This window comes from Tripterygium wilfordii, chromosome 10 (genome assembly GCF_013401445.1).
Source record: "Tripterygium wilfordii isolate XIE 37 chromosome 10, ASM1340144v1, whole genome shotgun sequence".
Lineage (NCBI taxonomy): Eukaryota > Viridiplantae > Streptophyta > Magnoliopsida > Celastrales > Celastraceae > Tripterygium > Tripterygium wilfordii.
In genome coordinates this window covers 2781596-2799633 of record NC_052241.1, presented here as the reverse complement: position 1 = coordinate 2799633, position 18038 = coordinate 2781596, and the positions used below count along the sequence as shown (strand labels likewise).

At 38.4% G+C, this 18038-nt stretch overlaps 2 protein-coding genes across 2 annotated transcripts; both read left to right on the top strand.

Moving 5' to 3' along the window:
- Positions 1-8739: 8739 nt before the first annotated feature.
- Positions 8740-9132, top strand: LOC120007231. The gene has a single exon (XM_038857439.1). It carries the CDS (start codon positions 8740-8742, stop codon positions 9130-9132), a length of 393 nt encoding a protein of 130 aa, XP_038713367.1.
- A 1364-nt stretch (positions 9133-10496) lies between these two features.
- On the top strand, positions 10497-12106 carry LOC120007230 (probable protein S-acyltransferase 7). The gene is made up of 5 exons (XM_038857438.1): positions 10497-10793; positions 10911-11085; positions 11157-11422; positions 11503-11736; positions 11812-12106. Exons 1-5 carry the CDS (start codon positions 10497-10499, stop codon positions 11965-11967), a joined length of 1128 nt encoding a protein of 375 aa, XP_038713366.1. The 3' UTR covers positions 11968-12106.
- The last annotated feature ends 5932 nt before the right edge of the window (positions 12107-18038 follow it).

Sequence of the window (18038 nt, the reverse complement as noted above, 5' to 3'; positions counted from 1 at the left end):
ATAAACAATCAGGGCCCACGTACTTGTCTTGGCGATGCCCAGATTGAATCCCGGGCCCAATAGAGAAGCTATTACGTCAAAATTATACTCAAGCCAGGCTAGCCCATTATAATAAGGCCCAAAATGATTAAAGCTTGGATTTCTCTCCCCACCCCCACGTCGTTCCATGTTCTTTTTTGCATTCAAACGTGCCTATCCACAATATAATATATGCACGTCTATGTCGAGCTGGTCAAATATTTTCATTTTTTTTTCCGCCAAAAAAAAGAAAGAAAAATATTGTAGTATTTCGTAAGAAACCTGAATAGTAAATAGACCAAACCCATGTGAAAGCCCTCCAAATTGCAACCACTACCCTGACATGACAATAAATTATGTACGAGTTTTAGATTGGTGCCCTATAATTGAAGGGCGGCACCACCACCACCATCACCTTCTCCGTGATATTCTGTCAAGATTAACTATTTACGTAATCTAATCAAGCAGTATATAAATGAATGTCTTCTACCTCTCAAATTAGGTTTTTTTTTTATTAAAGAAAAATTAAGATTTTTTTGAGTTTAATAATCAATAACGATGATCCATGAATAATAAATTTGTGCAGGTCAATGACTTAGAACGAACAATATCCTTAATTTGTTCAAGCTTGGGTTTCCAAACATATTCAACACTAATCCCCACACGCATGCACTGGATTTTGGCATGCAATTTCAAAACATTCTCATTCCATCTCAAGGTGAATCCCTGTACTTACTTTTTTTTTTTGGTGTCATAAGGAGCATTAATTACTTAACTTCATTAATTCTAACTATAGTACGTATTTATTTTTGTACTTGATCAAGGAAATCCGTGGTTATTAATCTTCATAAATTTTATTTTTTTGAACATAAGGGACGAGGGAAGGGAGGCTCGAACTCGAGACCTATATATAATATCACACACATGAATGTCATCTGAGCTACTCGTGATTCTCTATATTTTCATAATTGTTTGGTTCATTCAAAGTCAATATTTAATTTCATGACTATTGCAGCTAGGATTGCTACAAATTCGATACCATTTGCATATATATGATAGGTGCCTATATATTAAATCTTAGTATGTAAAAAAATTATCATCAAATATATCAGAAAAGTGAGGTTCCACGTTAATTGAGCACAATTAAAGGGCTCTAAAGTCTTTAACTTAGCTAATCCCATTTTTGTCGGCAAGCAATTAGAAGTACTCGTATGAGATAAAGGTAATCTAATTAAATAATTAATTAAGTTGTTATTAAATTTGATGGCCCATGTCATAGGCACTCTTGATGCTTAAATGTTCGGAAAACGTTTGAGACCCCCAAAGTGTGATCCCCAAACACTCTCAATTAAGGTCGAGTGTTGGATGTTAAGTGAACCCCACATGTATATTTATAATCAATAACTATCTAATGCCACATACATTTAGAGGTATTTTGAGATAACATTTTGGGATGTAGCATTGCTCTAATTCAAGGGCGTCCCCGAGACCGGGCGAGACGGACGGTCGCCCAGGGCTTCCAAATCCCTAGGGTCCCATATTTTTGAAAAAAACACTAGATTATTAATACTATAGTAGTCATAAGAAATGTTAAATGAGTCAGCTATATATATTGTCTATTGAAAGTGATTTGAGGGGCCCATTTTTTAAAATTCGGTCGGAGCCCTCGAAGACTAAGGTATGTCATTGCTCTAATTTTTCTATTCATTATTTTAAATAACAAATACTTGAAGTCTCTAGCCATAATTTGTAATCTATCTGAAACTCCCGTCAAAGGGTATCAAACAAAAGCATAAATACCGCTTATTTCATGTGCTCTCTCCAGTCTCCTCTCTACATTCTTGTACCTTACTTCGTTACTACTCTTCCTTTCTCCACTAAATTCTTCTCATTTCGTCTTCAATATGGGAAGTTGTTTTACAAGCAAGAAAATTATACAAGAAGAGACGTTTGAACCACAAATGCTTGCAGTGTCCAGATCACAAGACAAGAAGAATGTTGAAGCTCCCAAGATCAAGAAGAAGGTGGTCAGATTCAAATTACAAGAACAACAGATCAGTACTCCTGTTGATGAAGAATGCCATGGCGAGTCTAAAGATGGTGCGGTGAGGATTAGACTTGTGCTGACAAAAGAAGAGTTGAAGCAGATTCTGAGTTGCAAGAAGGATTTCAAGCACCCTTCTTTGGAGCAAATCGTAAATGTAATGAAGTTGAGAAGGAGAATAAATCTTCTTGAAGCAAGAACAAGTACTGATGGAGGCCTCAACGGCAATTGGAGGCCTTCTTTGGAGAGCATTCCAGAGGATCTTTAATTAGGAACCATTGTTTTTGTAATTTGTCACTAACACTCTCACTTTCTCTGTTGCTAGATCGATCCCATTGTAAATTGTATTTGGTGAAGTTATTCCATCAAATGCTATTGTTTCAGGTCATTTCCTGTTATACTTCTTGTTGTACTACAAATTAACCCGCATACAAAACATGCAAGGATGGACTAAACCAGTAACAAGATTCAAGCAAATCAGAGTTAAAGAATCGAAGCAAATCAGTAAAAAACACAAGCGTTGCGTGGTTCGGCAATAACCTACGTTCAAAGCAATATAGTTGTGGATTCAAAAAACCCTTAAAACTTCTATTTATAAAATACTAGAATTCGCGTCAATTACGATTTTGCCCAATTTATGTTTGAGACAATTCTCACACTTTATAAGTGGTGTAATATGGAGGTGATTAAACTTGAAAGACTAATTAACTGGTGCTTATAAATGGTTTCTGCATTCTGTATTTTCCATGGACTATTGTACTTCTTTTGTTTAATTCCTTCAAACTGATTATCTATGCTGAAAAGCAGATAAATTATAGACTTAATTCTCAAAGTTGGAAGAGTGGAATAATCTTCTTATCATTTCAATATGTCGTGATAGACTAATTATATACAGAGAATAACGAAATATTTTACAGAGTGATTTTAGGAACTAATCATTGACTTTTTTCTACAATTAGACTCCTATAATCTTGCTGAATCTTTGAATTGACTTCTTGCTTGATATTATACAGCTATGATCTTCTTGCTTGATATTATTGACTTCTTGCTTGATATTATACAGCTGTGATCTTCTTGCTTGATATTGTTGACTTCTTGCTTGATATTATACAGCTGTGATTTGACACTCCCCCTCAAGTTGGTGCATATATGTCTTTAATGCCCAACTTGCTAAGTGAGCTATGAAAGATTCTGCCTGTAACTGCTTTGGTGAGAATATCTGCAAGTTGATCTTCAGATTTGACAAATGGTACCTCAATGATCTTGGCCTCGAGTTTCTCCTTAATGAAATGTCTGTCAATCTCAACATGCTTGGTCCTATCATGTTGCACTGGATTATGTGAGATGTCTATTGCAGCCTTGTTATCACAATACAATTGCATTGCTCCTTTTTGTTTGAACCCCAATTCTCTCATCAAATTTCTTATCCAGAGTAGTTCACATATTCCATGTGCCATACTCCTATATTCTGCTTCAGCACTTGACCTAGCCACCACGTTCTGTTTCTTACTACGCCATGAGACTAAATTGCCTCCCACGAAAGTAAAGTAACCAGATGTTGATCTTCTATCAGTAACTGAACCGGCCCAATCTGCATCTGTATACCCTTTCACATCAAGATGAACATGTTTTGAGAACATCAATCCTTTCCCCGGGGCAGATTTAAGATATCTCAGAATTCGAATCACAACATCCATGTGAGCCTCTCTCGGTGCATGCATAAATTGACTTACGACGCTAACAGGATATGCTATGTCAGGTCTTGTATGTGATAAGTAAATCAACTTACCAACAAGACGTTGATATCGTTCTTTATTGGTAGGTACTTGTTCAGCATCTTCATGAAGTTTAAGATTCACCTCCATTGGAGTCTCTATTGGTTGGCAGGCTAACATTCCAGTTTCGGTTAGAAGGTCAAGGACATATTTTCGTTGTGATAGAAATATTCCTTGCTTTGAACGTGCCACTTCAATGCCCAAGAAATACTTTAGTTCGCCGAGATCTTTCATCTCAAACTCAGCTGCTAAATAATGTTGCAACGCTTCCTTCTCTTCTGGGTCATTCCCTGTAACTACCATGTCATCAACATACACAATGAGTGCAGTTATCTTACCTTTCTTATGTTTCAAGAAGAGAGTGTGGTCAGAATTGCATTGTTTGTAGCCAAAATTCTTCATTGATTTGCTGAACCTTCCAAACCATGCTCGGGGTGATTGCTTCAATCCATAAAGAGACTTTTTGAGTTTGCATACCATGTTGCTCTGACTTGGCTTCATCTTGCATCCGGGAGGAGGGTCCATATAGACTTCTTCTTCTAGGTCTCCATGTAAAAAAGCATTTTTTACATCAAATTGATGTAAAGGCCAATCTAGGTTGGCTGCCAATGAGATAAGTACCCGAATTGTGTTGATTTTAGCTACAGGTGCAAACGTCTCCCAATAGTCAATTCCATATGTCTGAGTATACCCCTTCGCCACCAGTCTTGCTTTGTATCGTTCAATTGCTCCATCTGCTCTAAATTTGATTGTATAGATCCATCTGCAGCCTACTGTTTGCTTCCCTTCTGGCAAATGAGTCATCTCCCAAGTAGAATTCTTTTGGAGAGACTCCATTTCGTCATTCATGGCTTGAGTCCACTTGGGATCCTTAAGAGCTTCCTGCACATTACTTGGAATAGATACAGTGGATAATTGACACACAAATGATGCATATGACGGGGATAACCTATGAAGAGACACATGATTAGCAATAGGGTATTTAACACTTGAAGTTGGATCAGGTTCATATTGCTGTTTAGGAATTCCTCGGTTTGAACGAGGAGGCAATTTATAACTTGAATGACTTGACTCAGGTAGGGAATCAGAGTTAGATTGTTCAAGTACCTGTGTAGGGTTTTCAGGACTGGACTGATTGACTGGCAATGGTACTATAGGAGAAGTTGTATTTAGGACACTATCTGGATTCGTAGCTGGTTGTTCTGGCATTGTTGTAGGATTGGCATGGTCTGGGTCAATCTCCTCTTGAATTTGATTTTCTGGTCCTTGCTCTTCGTCCCTCATGGTTTGACCTACTTGAAGTTGTTCTTCCACAGGATTAGTTGACCCATCAATATTACCATCGGGACACTGGGAAACATGGACAACTTGGTTTTGAGTATCTTCTGCAAAGATAGAGTTCTCCCCCTGCAGAGGATGCTCAGAAGTGTTCCTTGAGTAATAAAATTCACTTTCATTGAAAGTAACATCAGATGTAACATATAAGGTTTGTGTAGGTGGATGGAAACACTTGTAGCCTTTTTGAGTGGTAGCATAGCCTACAAAGACACAACGTAATGCACATGGGTCCAGTTTGCTACGTTGGTGAGTATGTAACTGAATGTAAGCAACACACCCGAAAATCCGTGGTTCAAGGTTTGGTGTAGGTGGCACTGTGAGAAGGTTGGTCAATGTTTGAAATGGAGTTTGATATTGGAGAGTACTGGATGGTGTCCGATTGATAAGGTAAGCTGCAGAACAAAGAGCCTCCCCCCAAAATTTGTGGGGCATATAAGCCTCGAATAAAGATGCACGAGTAACTTCTAGGAGATGGCGGTTCTTTCGTTCTGCTACACCATTCTGCTGTGGCGTATAAGCACATGTGGTTTGGTGAACAATCCCTTGTTGGTTAAAAAACAAAGAAAGATCATTGTTGACATACTCTCTGCCATTATCTGACCGTAGTGTTATGATCTTCCTGTCAAACTGTGTAGCAACATACTGATGAAATTGTTTGAATTTTGCAGTAACTTCACTTTTCTGTTTCATGGGAAATACCCATGTCATCCTGGTGCAGTCATCTATAAAAGTCACAAACCACTTAAAGCCACTAATAGTGAGAACTCTTGATGGTCCCCAAACATCCGAATGGACAACCATGAAAGGTATAGAACTTTTATTTAATCTCAATGGGTAAGAAACACGATGACTTTTGGCGAAAATGCAAGTTTCACAATGAAAGTCTGATAAATCAAATTGAGAAAATAAATCTGGAAATAAAAGTTTTAGGTAACCAAAGGAAGCATGTCCTAGTCGCTTGTGCCATAACCAAATCTGCTTTATTCTATCTGACTCTATACCTCTTACATGATGCACACGACTCAATCTGCTACTGCAATCATCTGATAGGTCCAAATAATACAACTTTCCCTTCCTAGTACCACATCCAATCACGGCCCTGGTGAGTAGATCCTGAAAAAGACAATAAGATGGCCAAAAACACACAGTGCAATTAAGGGAATCAATAATCTGAGGAACAGATAACAAATTATAGTCTAGGGAAGGGACAACCAAGATGTGATCTAGGTTTAATGAAGGCGTAAGAGAGAGGGACCCTTCTTCCAAAACTTGGGAAGTGGTTCCATTTGCACTAGTAACATGAGTTTGAGATGATGATTTTGTGGAGTGTAATCCAATTGAGCTAGATGTCATATGGTCAGTAGCACCAGTGTCAATAATCCATGATCTATTATAAGTAAGTGAAGAAGTACCTGAGGTCGCCAAAGCCTTGGATTCAGATGTACCTGATGGAAGTTCAGAGTCTTTCTCCTGGGATGGTCCAGCAGAGACGAATGAAGCCCGACTTGGTTCCTTCTTTCGGCCTTTATGAACCCATCCTTCTGGATAACCAATAATCTCGTAACATCCTTTAATTGTGTGATTTTCAAGACCACATTTTGCACACTTCATTGGAGTTCTGTTACTAGTAGCACCTGAATTCTGAGAGCGAGATTGCTTATACCTTGTGGTAGCCAAGGCTACGGTTTCAGATGTGGAATCTGCTTCAGACATAGTGCCTTGACGATTACTCTCTCTTTTAATATGTGCATATACTGCCCCGAGTTCAGGTTTAGGCTCCATCCTTAAAATTTCTCCTCGGATTTGATCAAAATTATTGTCCAAACCTGCAAGAAAAATATAAACTCGAAGACGGTCAATCTCCTTGCGTCTTATTTCCATATCTTCTGGGTGTTGCATGTTGCTGGGGCTTAACTGATCAAGTTCCTGAAATATCTCTGTGAGATCACTATAGTATGTTGCAACTGATCTACCATTCTGTTTCATCATAAATGATTGTCGATGTAGATCATAAATCTTTGCCTCATCAGAACCATCAGAGTATGTTTTCTTGATGGCATCCCATACTTGCTTGGCTGTATCATAACGAATGAATCGTTTCATCTGACTGGGGTGCATGGCATCAACTAGCCAACTCTTAATTTGACAATCTGATGCACGCCACTTGTTGTATGCTGGATCTGTAGCTGCAGGTTGGATAGTATCACCGGTTAGGTGACCATGTTTTTCTCGTCCAGCAATTTTCATCTCCATGACTTGGTGCCATAGAGAATAGTTATTTTCATCTAACTTTATGCCAGTTGAGAAGTTGGAATTGTCTCCTTGTATGGTGACAATATGAGGGATTGAATTTGATTTGGGAGAGACATCTTCACTTGTCATGATGATGACTCAAGAATGAGAAGATAATGAGTTTCAACAGACTGTGTTTGGTGATGAATGAATGAGTAGGGTTTGATTAAGAGACGGCCAGTATCGACTCCTCTGATACCATCTCAAAGTTGGAAGAGTGGAATAATCTTCTTATCATTTCAATATGTCGTGATAGACTAATTATATACAGAGAATAATGAAATATTTTACAGAGTGATTTTAGGAACTAATCATTGACTTTTTTCTACAATTAGACTCCTATAATCTTGCTGAATCTTTGAATTGACTTCTTGTTTGATATTATACAGCTATGATCTTCTTGTTTGATATTATTGACTTCTTGCTTGATATTATACAGCTGTGATCTTCTTGCTTGATATTGTTGACTTCTTGCTTGATATTATACAGCTGTGATTTGACATTAATTAGTCCAACGTTGGTGCAGGGAAAACCCACCATTCTTGTTCTGCCAACTCGTGTCACTAAGCAGTCAAATTATAAGAACTACTCGTGTCATATCAGAAACCAACTGATTGACTCCATTGTTGTTCTCCTAAAACCTACGATCCTTACCGGCATAGAATTATAGAAAGGTTATTATTCAGGCCATACCATCTGCATGTTTCATAAGGTCAGTGGGTGAATTTTGTTGAACAGTTTTTGATGATTCGCTGCTACAGAACCATGTACCTCGATCGGTATTAAAGCAGACAGTGCAGGATTCTCTCAAAACTTTTGGGGCAATCATAGCTTTAACTAACTCCCTGTTTGCGGTTTGCCATTTGAACATTAAAATTAAAATTAAAATGGAGGGAGAAGATGGGCCATAAATTTAGGGCTGGCCCAACAAAGGACAAATATCTGCGTTTTTAAACCTTGTTGTAGGGCCCATAAAAAGCTGACAACTCTGTGATTGGGCTTTCTTAAAGTGTTAATAAACGACAGTTGCCCACCTTTTGAAAAAACTGAAGGGGGGAACCTACCGTATTCACTATTCACAACCGCGCTCGCTTACTCGTTCAAAGGACGCAATCCCTCTATTCCCTCCGTCCCTCGCGCCCTTTCCCGCTTCTCGCCTTCTTCCTTAAAAACCCTAAAACGAGTCCTGCTTTTCCTAAGCCTATCTCACCCCCATTTTCTCTACTCTCTCACTAGCAAACCCACATACAATTTCAATCCCTCTCTAAGGCCATGAACAGGAGGATTCGATCCAGTCACTTGCAGTCGCATAACAGGGCGGAGCCCTATCTCCGATACCTGAAACCAGGCGCGCTTGCCCAAATTAGGGACTCGCGATTTAGTGCCAGATCGCGCCGAATCGACTTGCTACCCCAGATCTGGGCCCACAGTGCCTCTCCACCATCATCTAATCCGTCTAATGGCGGTCGACCAGAAGTCAACTTGATCGACGTCTTCCCTTGCTTTTCTCCGAGGATTTATGTCCCGCGGTGTCCGCAACGAAAGAAGCTCGTGGCCGCTAAAGCAGTGCTGTTCTCGAACGCTAGCACGTCCGGTCTGGTTTCTGGCTCTCCCGACCCGATTATAGATTCTATGAGCAGTGATAACATCCTTACCGCTCATTGAATGTAGTAGTTCTATCTGTGAATTTACTCTGTCTCTCTCTTTCCCGCTGTTTAGTGTCGTAGATTTGGTCTGTTTGTAGTGGTAGTGGATGGAATCTTAATGTTCATTGAAAAAACATATTGAGAACTGAATACATTGGTAATAAACCAATCAAAATTTCCGTTTGAGATCTGAATTTCTGGTTTTGGGTCTTCTTTATTGAAAATCTTATTTAGTGACCCTAACAATTTGATGATTAATGCGACATGATTGCCAAATTGGTAACTGTTTGATGTTTTGATGATGAATCAATTGTATGTGTTCTTCTGATGGTAACCAAGGGCATAATATATCTTGTCATTGATTACATATTGTGAATTCTTAATTACTATTGTTACTTGGTCAATCTCAATTAATTCAGATTTCTTGTCTGTTTGCATCTCAATTTGATTGCTGTACCAAACCCTTCCCCCTCTGTTATTTCAATTACAACCATTAATTAAGCATCTCTGCTTATACTATGTGAATTAAGCATCTCATATCCCAATTCCTCCCAACAGTACCCTACCGAACCCTAGTGAATTCTCCAACCAGGCAGGGTCTTATAAATCTGATTCATGATATCGATTCTTAATTCAGCCTATTGAGCATGGAAGGGAGGATGTGAAGCGATTGAGCAAGTGTTGAGAGATCCTTTGTGATAGCTTATGTGGAGCCTGATTATGGGTAAGGGGGTGTAGGAGGCCGGCAGGCATCGGGCCCAGATTGTATGAAATTTCTGGTTTCCAAAAGACTGTTGTGACATGTCCATGTTATCCCAAGGACTATTACTTTGAAATACCTGAAAACTTATTGCATCTTCTTGTTGATAATAGTGAAAATGGCAGCAACTCTAGTGGACATAGTCTACATTGGGTGAACTACGTTAAATCTTGTGTTTGTCTTGTCTTTATACTATTTGCCATCAGTTGGGAAGGTCAATTCCTACTCTCTGCATTATGGATGACACTTTTAGCCATCGACAAACCCTACACTTCTCCATCCACCGACCTAGCCTTTCTTCCACAATCTATATAAGTTGAGTTTTTCCCCCGGTAAAGCTATGCTTCGATGGGGAGTTGGAAGAGGTTCACAGTGGTGTTGGGAAGATTTTCGGTTCATGGATTGGAACAACACTTATTTGGTAGGAGTTGGGGGGGGGGGGGGGGTGTGGACTAAAAACCCACAGAAAACTTGTTGCGCTAGTTTGTCCAGTATTCCGCTGATTGGGCCGGGCCTCATGTTCTGCTTTAACCTAACCGCTCCTCTGTTTTTGAAAAAGTCGGTTCACAATGTTGCTCTCCTCAAACCGTACATAGCAAGATCCCTAATTCAAACCAAGTCAAATGGATTCCATCAACTCAGAGTCAGATTTCAGTGATAATGAATTTCAGTCAGTACATTCTATTCCATGTTCGGCCTCACCGGAGCAGGAATTTTCCGATAACCTGGCCAAGGATGAAACGGGAGGGAAATGTCAAGTTGGAAACAAAGCAGCAAGAAGGTGTGACCTTATGTTGGATTCTCTGAAAGAGAGTATGTCTGCAATCAAAGCATGTTTTCAAGATTTATGGATGAAGTACTGTGGTCGTTATAGCGATACGGGAACAACAAGAGCTTACCATGTTTGGCCTGGGAATAATGTACGGCTCTGAAGAACAATCAGCAGTTTCAAAGTTTTCATTAGCAAAATAAGATTTCTTTTGAATTTGTTAGTTCATTGTGTAACTGCTAATTACTTCTAATTTGTTGAATGGCAGGTGTTTTTCTTCCATGGACGACTAGTCTGTGGTCCGGATCCTAGAGGGTTAATAATCACAACTGTTTCTATAATACTCTCAAGTTGGATTTTTGCTGTTTACAGTGTAGATGATCTGGCTAATAAATCCACTCTCATAGTCACCTTCTCCTTCGTTTTGACAATTATTGTTAGTCATCTTCAATTCAATCTTTGTTTGGCTTAATAATGCTCTATAACTTGAAACTAATTATGGCGACGAGGTTTTTTAATTCGATGCAGGTCCTCATCAACATGATTCTAGTTAGTACAACTGATCCGGGAATTATTCCTAGAAACGATCCTGCATTTGCTGACGAAGTTGGTACAAGTAACGCAACCAGAAGGAAGAGGGTTATTGTCAATGGAGTAGAACTTAAACTAAGATTTTGTCGAATTTGTAAGATTTTTAGGCCGCCTAGGAGCTGTCACTGTGCTGTTTGTGACAATTGCGTCGAGAGATTCGATCATCATTGCGGCCAATGTATAGCCCTGGTATGAAGTTCTCCTATCTGGTACTGTCCATTGTTTACATACTATATAAATGCTGATGTTGTCGTTTGCTGCAAGTGCAGAGAAACTATAGATTTTATCTGGCGTTTGTAATGTCGAGCCTTGTTTACTTTATCTACACATTTGCCTTCTCTTGCTGGAGAATCCACCAAAGAATGCTCAAAACTAGGACTGGATTGCTCGGAATGCTGAAGGAATGCCCCGAAACACTGGCACTTGTGTGCTTTAATTTTGCTGCTATTTGGTTCCTTGGCGGCCTTGCAATCTATCATACCTATCTGATTGTGATAAATCAGGTTGTTTAGCATTCAAATGTACCATATACTTGAATCAAATTGTTCTGGTTCTCACTTGCTTCGGTTTGAATGCAGACGGCTTACGAGAATTTCAGGCAATTCTATATCAGTTCTAGAAATCCATTTGATAGAGGAGTGTTGAGCAATATTAAAGAGGTATTGTTTGCTCTGCTACCGCGCTCTAGAGTTGATTTTCAGGCTGAAGTAAGACCAGGCTCCCAGCATAATTGAAAGTATGAGCTCTGGTGGTGAAGTAGACAATTAGTGATAATTCAGGTTGGTCAAATGTGTTATTTGCGTTTGCTATTAGAGTTTTGAGTAATTTTTGCAAATTCTAGAACATATGCAGTGCAGTTAAGCATTTACAACACATTGCCTACAATGGAACTTACAAGAAAAATTAGTATTTGTTTTACTTCTGCTATCAGAATTCACATAGCAAACATGTAAATCCTCTGCAATTGAAAGACTAGCGAGCAGCAAAAAGGGTTTCTCATCCTCGCTGCTCCTTGGGGTCCTCATATTCTGATGACGCAGTCGAAAACTTACGATTAAGGCTACACGAACGTTTAACCAAGAACATCAATACTAAAATTCATTAGAAAGAGAGAAAACACTTTAAAAGTTATGGTTAATTTTTTCACAAAAGCAAAAGATCATCCTGAATGAAAGAAAGAAAAAAAAACACCAAACACGAAATTATGAAAATGTACAAAAATACTAAACCCTAGACAAAGGAATTTGACAAAAACAAGGAGGAGCTAGTGGTGACTAGTCTTGACAACCAAATTGAATCGAGTCTTTCTCGTAATTCTTAGCTCATGACTTTTCCATCCTCTTAGTCATTTTGTTTGTAATTAACTTGAAACACTAGTTCCGCATCATCTGAGTGTACAAGGACAGAAAAGGAACGTTGTGTGTGGATGGGGACTTTCATATATTCATCAGTCATCGTTTATATAGATCAACAGAAAGTGCAAAAAAAGCACGTACCTAAACAAAGTAAACTCAGAATTACCTTATTTTCTTGAGGGACGGATGAATGTTTTGAGAGCAGTAGCAACGTGATATTGGCACGGCTCAATCAAAAAACAGAGCTCACGCCATTTTGAGCTCTGTTTTCTTATTGAACCGCACCAATATACCGTTAAACTGATCTATTCTCATGCTGTAAAAAAAATCAAGAAAATTAAAAAAGAAATAATTGCACGAAACAAAAAAAGTATACATAAATCGAACGATCATTTTCGGGGGCCAAGAACATCATGATTAACTTTCTTGACAGAGACCTTCAATGGAAGAAAAAGAATGGGTAGAGGAAGTGGGTATGAGGAATGAAGATCAAGCGTATCAGAGAGTCCCATTATTTGTATTTTAAGAAGGGAATCTCTGCACTGCAGCATTCAGAGAGAGAGAGAGAGAGAGAGAGAGAGCATTAAAGAAGCAGCATTGAAACTCCAACTACCCAACCCCAACGAAGGAGGAGGTTGAAACATTTAATGTCCAGGAAGCAGGTAGTAGTCAGGTACAGAGGAATCGTGAAAAAGCTCAGGGAGACAAATCTGGAGATTTCAATGTGGAGCATTTATAGAGATGATGGAGGGATGTTGGCTCTGTTCAATCAGCATTTATGGCTTGGAAACCGTAAGAGGAGACTTTGGTCTAAGTCAAGTCGGTTGAGGTACTTCGTAGTTCGTAGGTTCAGCGGTATAATAATTCTATCACCCATATGCCATGGTCTTCTTGCTTTCCAACTTTCAAATGTGTTGTCTCTGTTGGAGAAATATGATAGGATTGGTGGTGATTGCAACAAAACTTGCACAAAACTGGTGCTTCAAGGCACGTAGTCGCTTTCCTTAAGACAGTATTTGCCCCCCACCAAATGGTTGCACTAGGTTACAGCAAATCCGCCTCCAGGATACAATGAAGCTTGGTCTATGGACCACCTTCTTCTTGGTGCAATGGCAGTAGAAGGTCAGAGTACTTTGAGAATAATCAAGAGAAAGAAAGATACTTGTCTTTCTATTTCTGCAGCAATAGAAAAACAATAGAAAACTTTATGAAGAGAGAATGGGAGAAAGTTGATCGAAAAATTGGATACGCAAATGGTTGGAGAATAACTCTATTTATAGAGTTTGTGGTAACTCTTCACATAGGACATGTCTTTACAATGAATGATCATGTCCTTACATGAATGATCATGTTCTTACAACGAATGATCATGTCTTTACAATGGTGACTCTTCTTTTAGGACACCATAAAAGGACATATCTTTACAATATGAAGAGTTGCCTCCAAACCAAATAAAAACATGTCTTTTAAAATGAAAGTGTATGTTAAAAAGTCATGTCTTTTCAAAACAAAAATCAAAATAATTTTGAAAAATCTCTAACAGTCTCTGTCTCAGATTGCTTTACACAAATTTACTTATTTCAAAGCTCACACACCAAATATGCAGAAAATTAAAAAAAAATAGTAAAGAGGCACGAGATTTACGTGCTTCGTCGTAAAGTCTAATGTCGACGGGTGGTAGGGGAGAGATTGACTATGTTGGAGAAGGAAAATAAAGTGGAGAATCCACCAAATACAATAAGATCAAGCCCTTGATAACTCTCAGTCACTCACAAAGGTGTATTCTCTTTCAAAGGGCGGCTGCGTGAAAACCCTTTCAACAGTCTATTTTAAACAATTGGGTTGCACAAATTTGGGATAGGTGTCTAGATAGCTTGGAGAGTTGTCCGAACAAATGTGCCCATGTCTCAAAGTAGTCGAAATAGTCCGAACAACACCTTGAGCTGTCTAGACTGATCAAGTTGTCTAGACGACACCTGGACATGTCTGGACAGTAACAACAGACATGCAGATATCAACAACCATAAATGCAGAAACCGAGCCAAAACATCACACCCCATTTTATTTGAAATCTCATATTGGCATATGTGATTAGTCATTTGATTATAAATACACATGTAGGGTTGACTTACTCAACATCCAATAATCCATATGAATTGAGGATAAAATGAAGTCATAAATTGTGAGTCTCGAACATTTTTTATTAATTATTATTATTATTATGACATGGAGCATAGTCATAATAAGTGCTATGCAAAGAATAAAATAATCTTTTTTATGACAAGGAAAACTCCAGGCACTTGAATCACCCCCCATTCCCAAGTAAGTTGCAGGGGTCCTCAGTCAAGTCAATCTATATTATTGGGCCTTTTTTTGGTGTTGAAAGACTGGGCTCTACGTTCTCAGCCCCACTTATTAATAGACCCGGCTCACTCTGAGCTCAAAGGCGCAGTACTTTTTAAACCCTATTTTCCAATTTAAAGTTGAGACAACCTCCCGCAATATCTAAAACAATCTAAACACTATTAAATTATTAATAACTAAACGTACATAACTGAAAATCATGTTTTGGCTCATACGTCATCAACAGCATTTCTTACTAGTCCATATCATCACCAATTTAATATGGGCCACCAACTCGTGTATGCCATTCATAGGTCCCAATGTATTGGAGATTTAGATTGTTGTAATAATTAATAATTATATATGTATTTGAACCATAATGGACTTTGTTCTGCATTTGGTTTTGGGCCCATTTTAACAGATTTGGCTGTATCAAATTAGCAATAGAAACTCCTGAAACCTTCGGCCCAGATCGGTATCTCATGCCAAGCCGCAGCCCAGCCCATAACTGCAAATGAGAGCCTAATGAAATGAGTGTTGAGATTTGAGAGTGAGGAGGAAATGAATAAATAGTTGATAGATAGAAACATGAGACGATAAAGGACAAAGGCAAAAGGCACACGAGGTTAATAGATGGGGGAGAGAGGAATCGGTGGCAACAAATGGGAGCAGTGTGAGAAATGCGTCAGCCCTAGCCACTGCATGACCGTTTTTACATGGCAAGTGTTATATATATATAGGAATTGTGGAGTCTAAAATCCAAGGGTGGTATGTATCACCCTGATAACAAGGGTTTGAATCCCCTTTATATATTTAAACGGGAAGGGGGATTCGAACCCTTGTTACCAGGGTGATACATATCATCTTTGGATTTTGGGGCTTCACAAATATAATGGCAGTGAAAAAGCCAAACAAGTTTTAAAATAAAAAAACAAAAATGTGATGTGATAAAACACATCTCCCAAATCATTGAAATCAAATTTTAGACTCGATAATTTTAAACGACTAATGCTCTCAGTGTTTTGTACATTTAATATTATTTTCGTAGGTTCTATTTATTAAGGAGAAAAACAACCACGTGAAAAAGTCGGCACTCAAATAAAATATGTATACTAAGGCCATGCCAACTGCCCTCCACGTACTTTATAGTCATCCCTGTCTTTATTCAATTCCGACTATAAAAACGCATTGTCAAATGAAGAATATTGATGGAATATTGCACTTCCGACAACCCACAACAGTACATCACATGACAAGTAATGAAGCTGATCAGGTTTTTTTTTTTTTTTTTTTTGACGAGAAATTCATTCATCACATGATTCCATTGAATATCGTCTTATGTGATGAAATTCCAAACACGACTCTTCCCATCTAACATGCACCAAACAATTACATCATCTTTTTTTGTTTGTCTCATCCATGAAGATAGCTCGAAAGTGTTTGGTTCATAGTTTTTAGTTTTGTAATCGACCATTACTGAGTTTTAGACTTACTTAACCTGTTGTTAGGACCTCAAATTTTTACTCTTGTCACCAATAGATCTAGATTTGAAAAGACCCGTTGAACAAGAAAGTGGAAACGTGAACAATATATTTAGGTGAAGGCTATTTGCACTTCACGTTTTTCTATTCACACCCCAAAAAATACAAAAAAAAACCCTAAGCTGTAAAATACCTGAACGGGCCAAATTGTAACTCATTCTCTCATTCTCCTCTTTTCTTCCCTCTCCCTCTCTATTTCGTCTCTCGTATGCATTGGTTTCAAGGTACAATCTTCTTCTCTTGTTCTTGTCTTTTGCTGTAGTTTCTCTTCAATCGACTCTGGTTAGATAAGGTGATGCAGAGGTTCGATTAAGCCTAAAATCCTCAATAGATCCTTTCAATTCACTGCAATGGCGAAGAGAAAATGATTTCTGCAATTGGAACGACGTGAAGGAATGCATGAACGGAAATGATCCACAGCCTGAAAGTCATAGTCTTGGCCGCAAACAGTCTCTCCGACGACATTCCACCATCGCTACTCAAGCTCAATAGACTGTACATTCTCTGCTTGCAAGACAACATATTCACCGGAGAACGTACACTCTACGTTTTCCCATTCACACCCCAAAACGTAGAGTGTAAATAGCTCACGCCATATACCTATCTTACGGCTTCAAGTTTGTCTCTCTCATACTGTAATAGAAAAATACGATAAAATAAAAATATAGACGGAGAGAGAAAGTGGTTCGGTTAATGAGACCTACATTCATTATTAATCAAGTGATGATAAAACATAATTTAAGTTTAATTGTTATCTTATTTTTTGTTTGGTAACTGAGAATAACACCATACAAATTTACCCTTTGGACATCCGATATGGGTCTACACCTAGGCTCGCGCACAAAAATTTTCTACTTGACAATAGGATCAGTTGGGGCAAAGCTCAACAAATATCCACAAGAATATTTCTCCTAGTAGGAATCAAACTAGAGTCCACACAGTTCGGCTTCAGAGAAATTCACCACTAAATTATCACCTAAGTAGTTAATTGTTATCTAATTCTAACACATTTAAACTATTTAACACATTGGGCCCCTATTTTCTTCCAATCTTTTTCTGTTAGGGTTTTCCATCCTCTCTCTCGTCAAATACTTCCAGATCTATTTTGTTTGAGGGAAGGAGAGACAAATCTTCCTCCTTCCTCCCCTCTAATCTAGTTAAGTTAATTCCGATATTTTTCTTGTTGTAAGTACTTTTCTTTAAATAATATATTGTCACTATTACTAATTTGCATAGAACTTGATCAATTGACAACCATTTTGTGGAGATTTCTATTGGATATATTGGATCTCGGTTAGCGATATGCTATTTTGGTTGATGGACGAGCTATTTGTCGGAATTCTTTCGATTTGGATTTTCTTTCTTTTTCAGATATGTTGTTTTGAAGGTTTTCTCCATGAAATGTCTTTCCTTATTGAGATTTGTTGCTATTGTTGGTGTTGCTAACTAGATGTTTTGATATTGTTTCGTCTGTACGGGTACATCTCGATACGTATTTGATCGCCCCTATGTGAAGTATTGTTTTCAATTTGACCCAAGTCCATTTGTATTGGTTCTCAATTGGTT

Excerpts from the sequence above, each read along its gene's own strand:
- LOC120007231 (XM_038857439.1), top strand. The coding sequence starts at position 8,740 with ATGAACAGGAGGATTCGATCCAGTCACTTGCAGTCGCATAACAGGGCG.
- LOC120007230 (XM_038857438.1), top strand. The coding sequence starts at position 10,497 with ATGGATTCCATCAACTCAGAGTCAGATTTCAGTGATAATGAATTTCAG. Across the intron at positions 10,794-10,910 it reads ATGTTTGGCCTGGGAATAAT|GTGTTTTTCTTCCATGGACG; the intron begins GTACGGCTCTGA and ends GTTGAATGGCAG. Across the intron at positions 11,423-11,502 it reads GCGGCCAATGTATAGCCCTG|AGAAACTATAGATTTTATCT; the intron begins GTATGAAGTTCT and ends CTGCAAGTGCAG.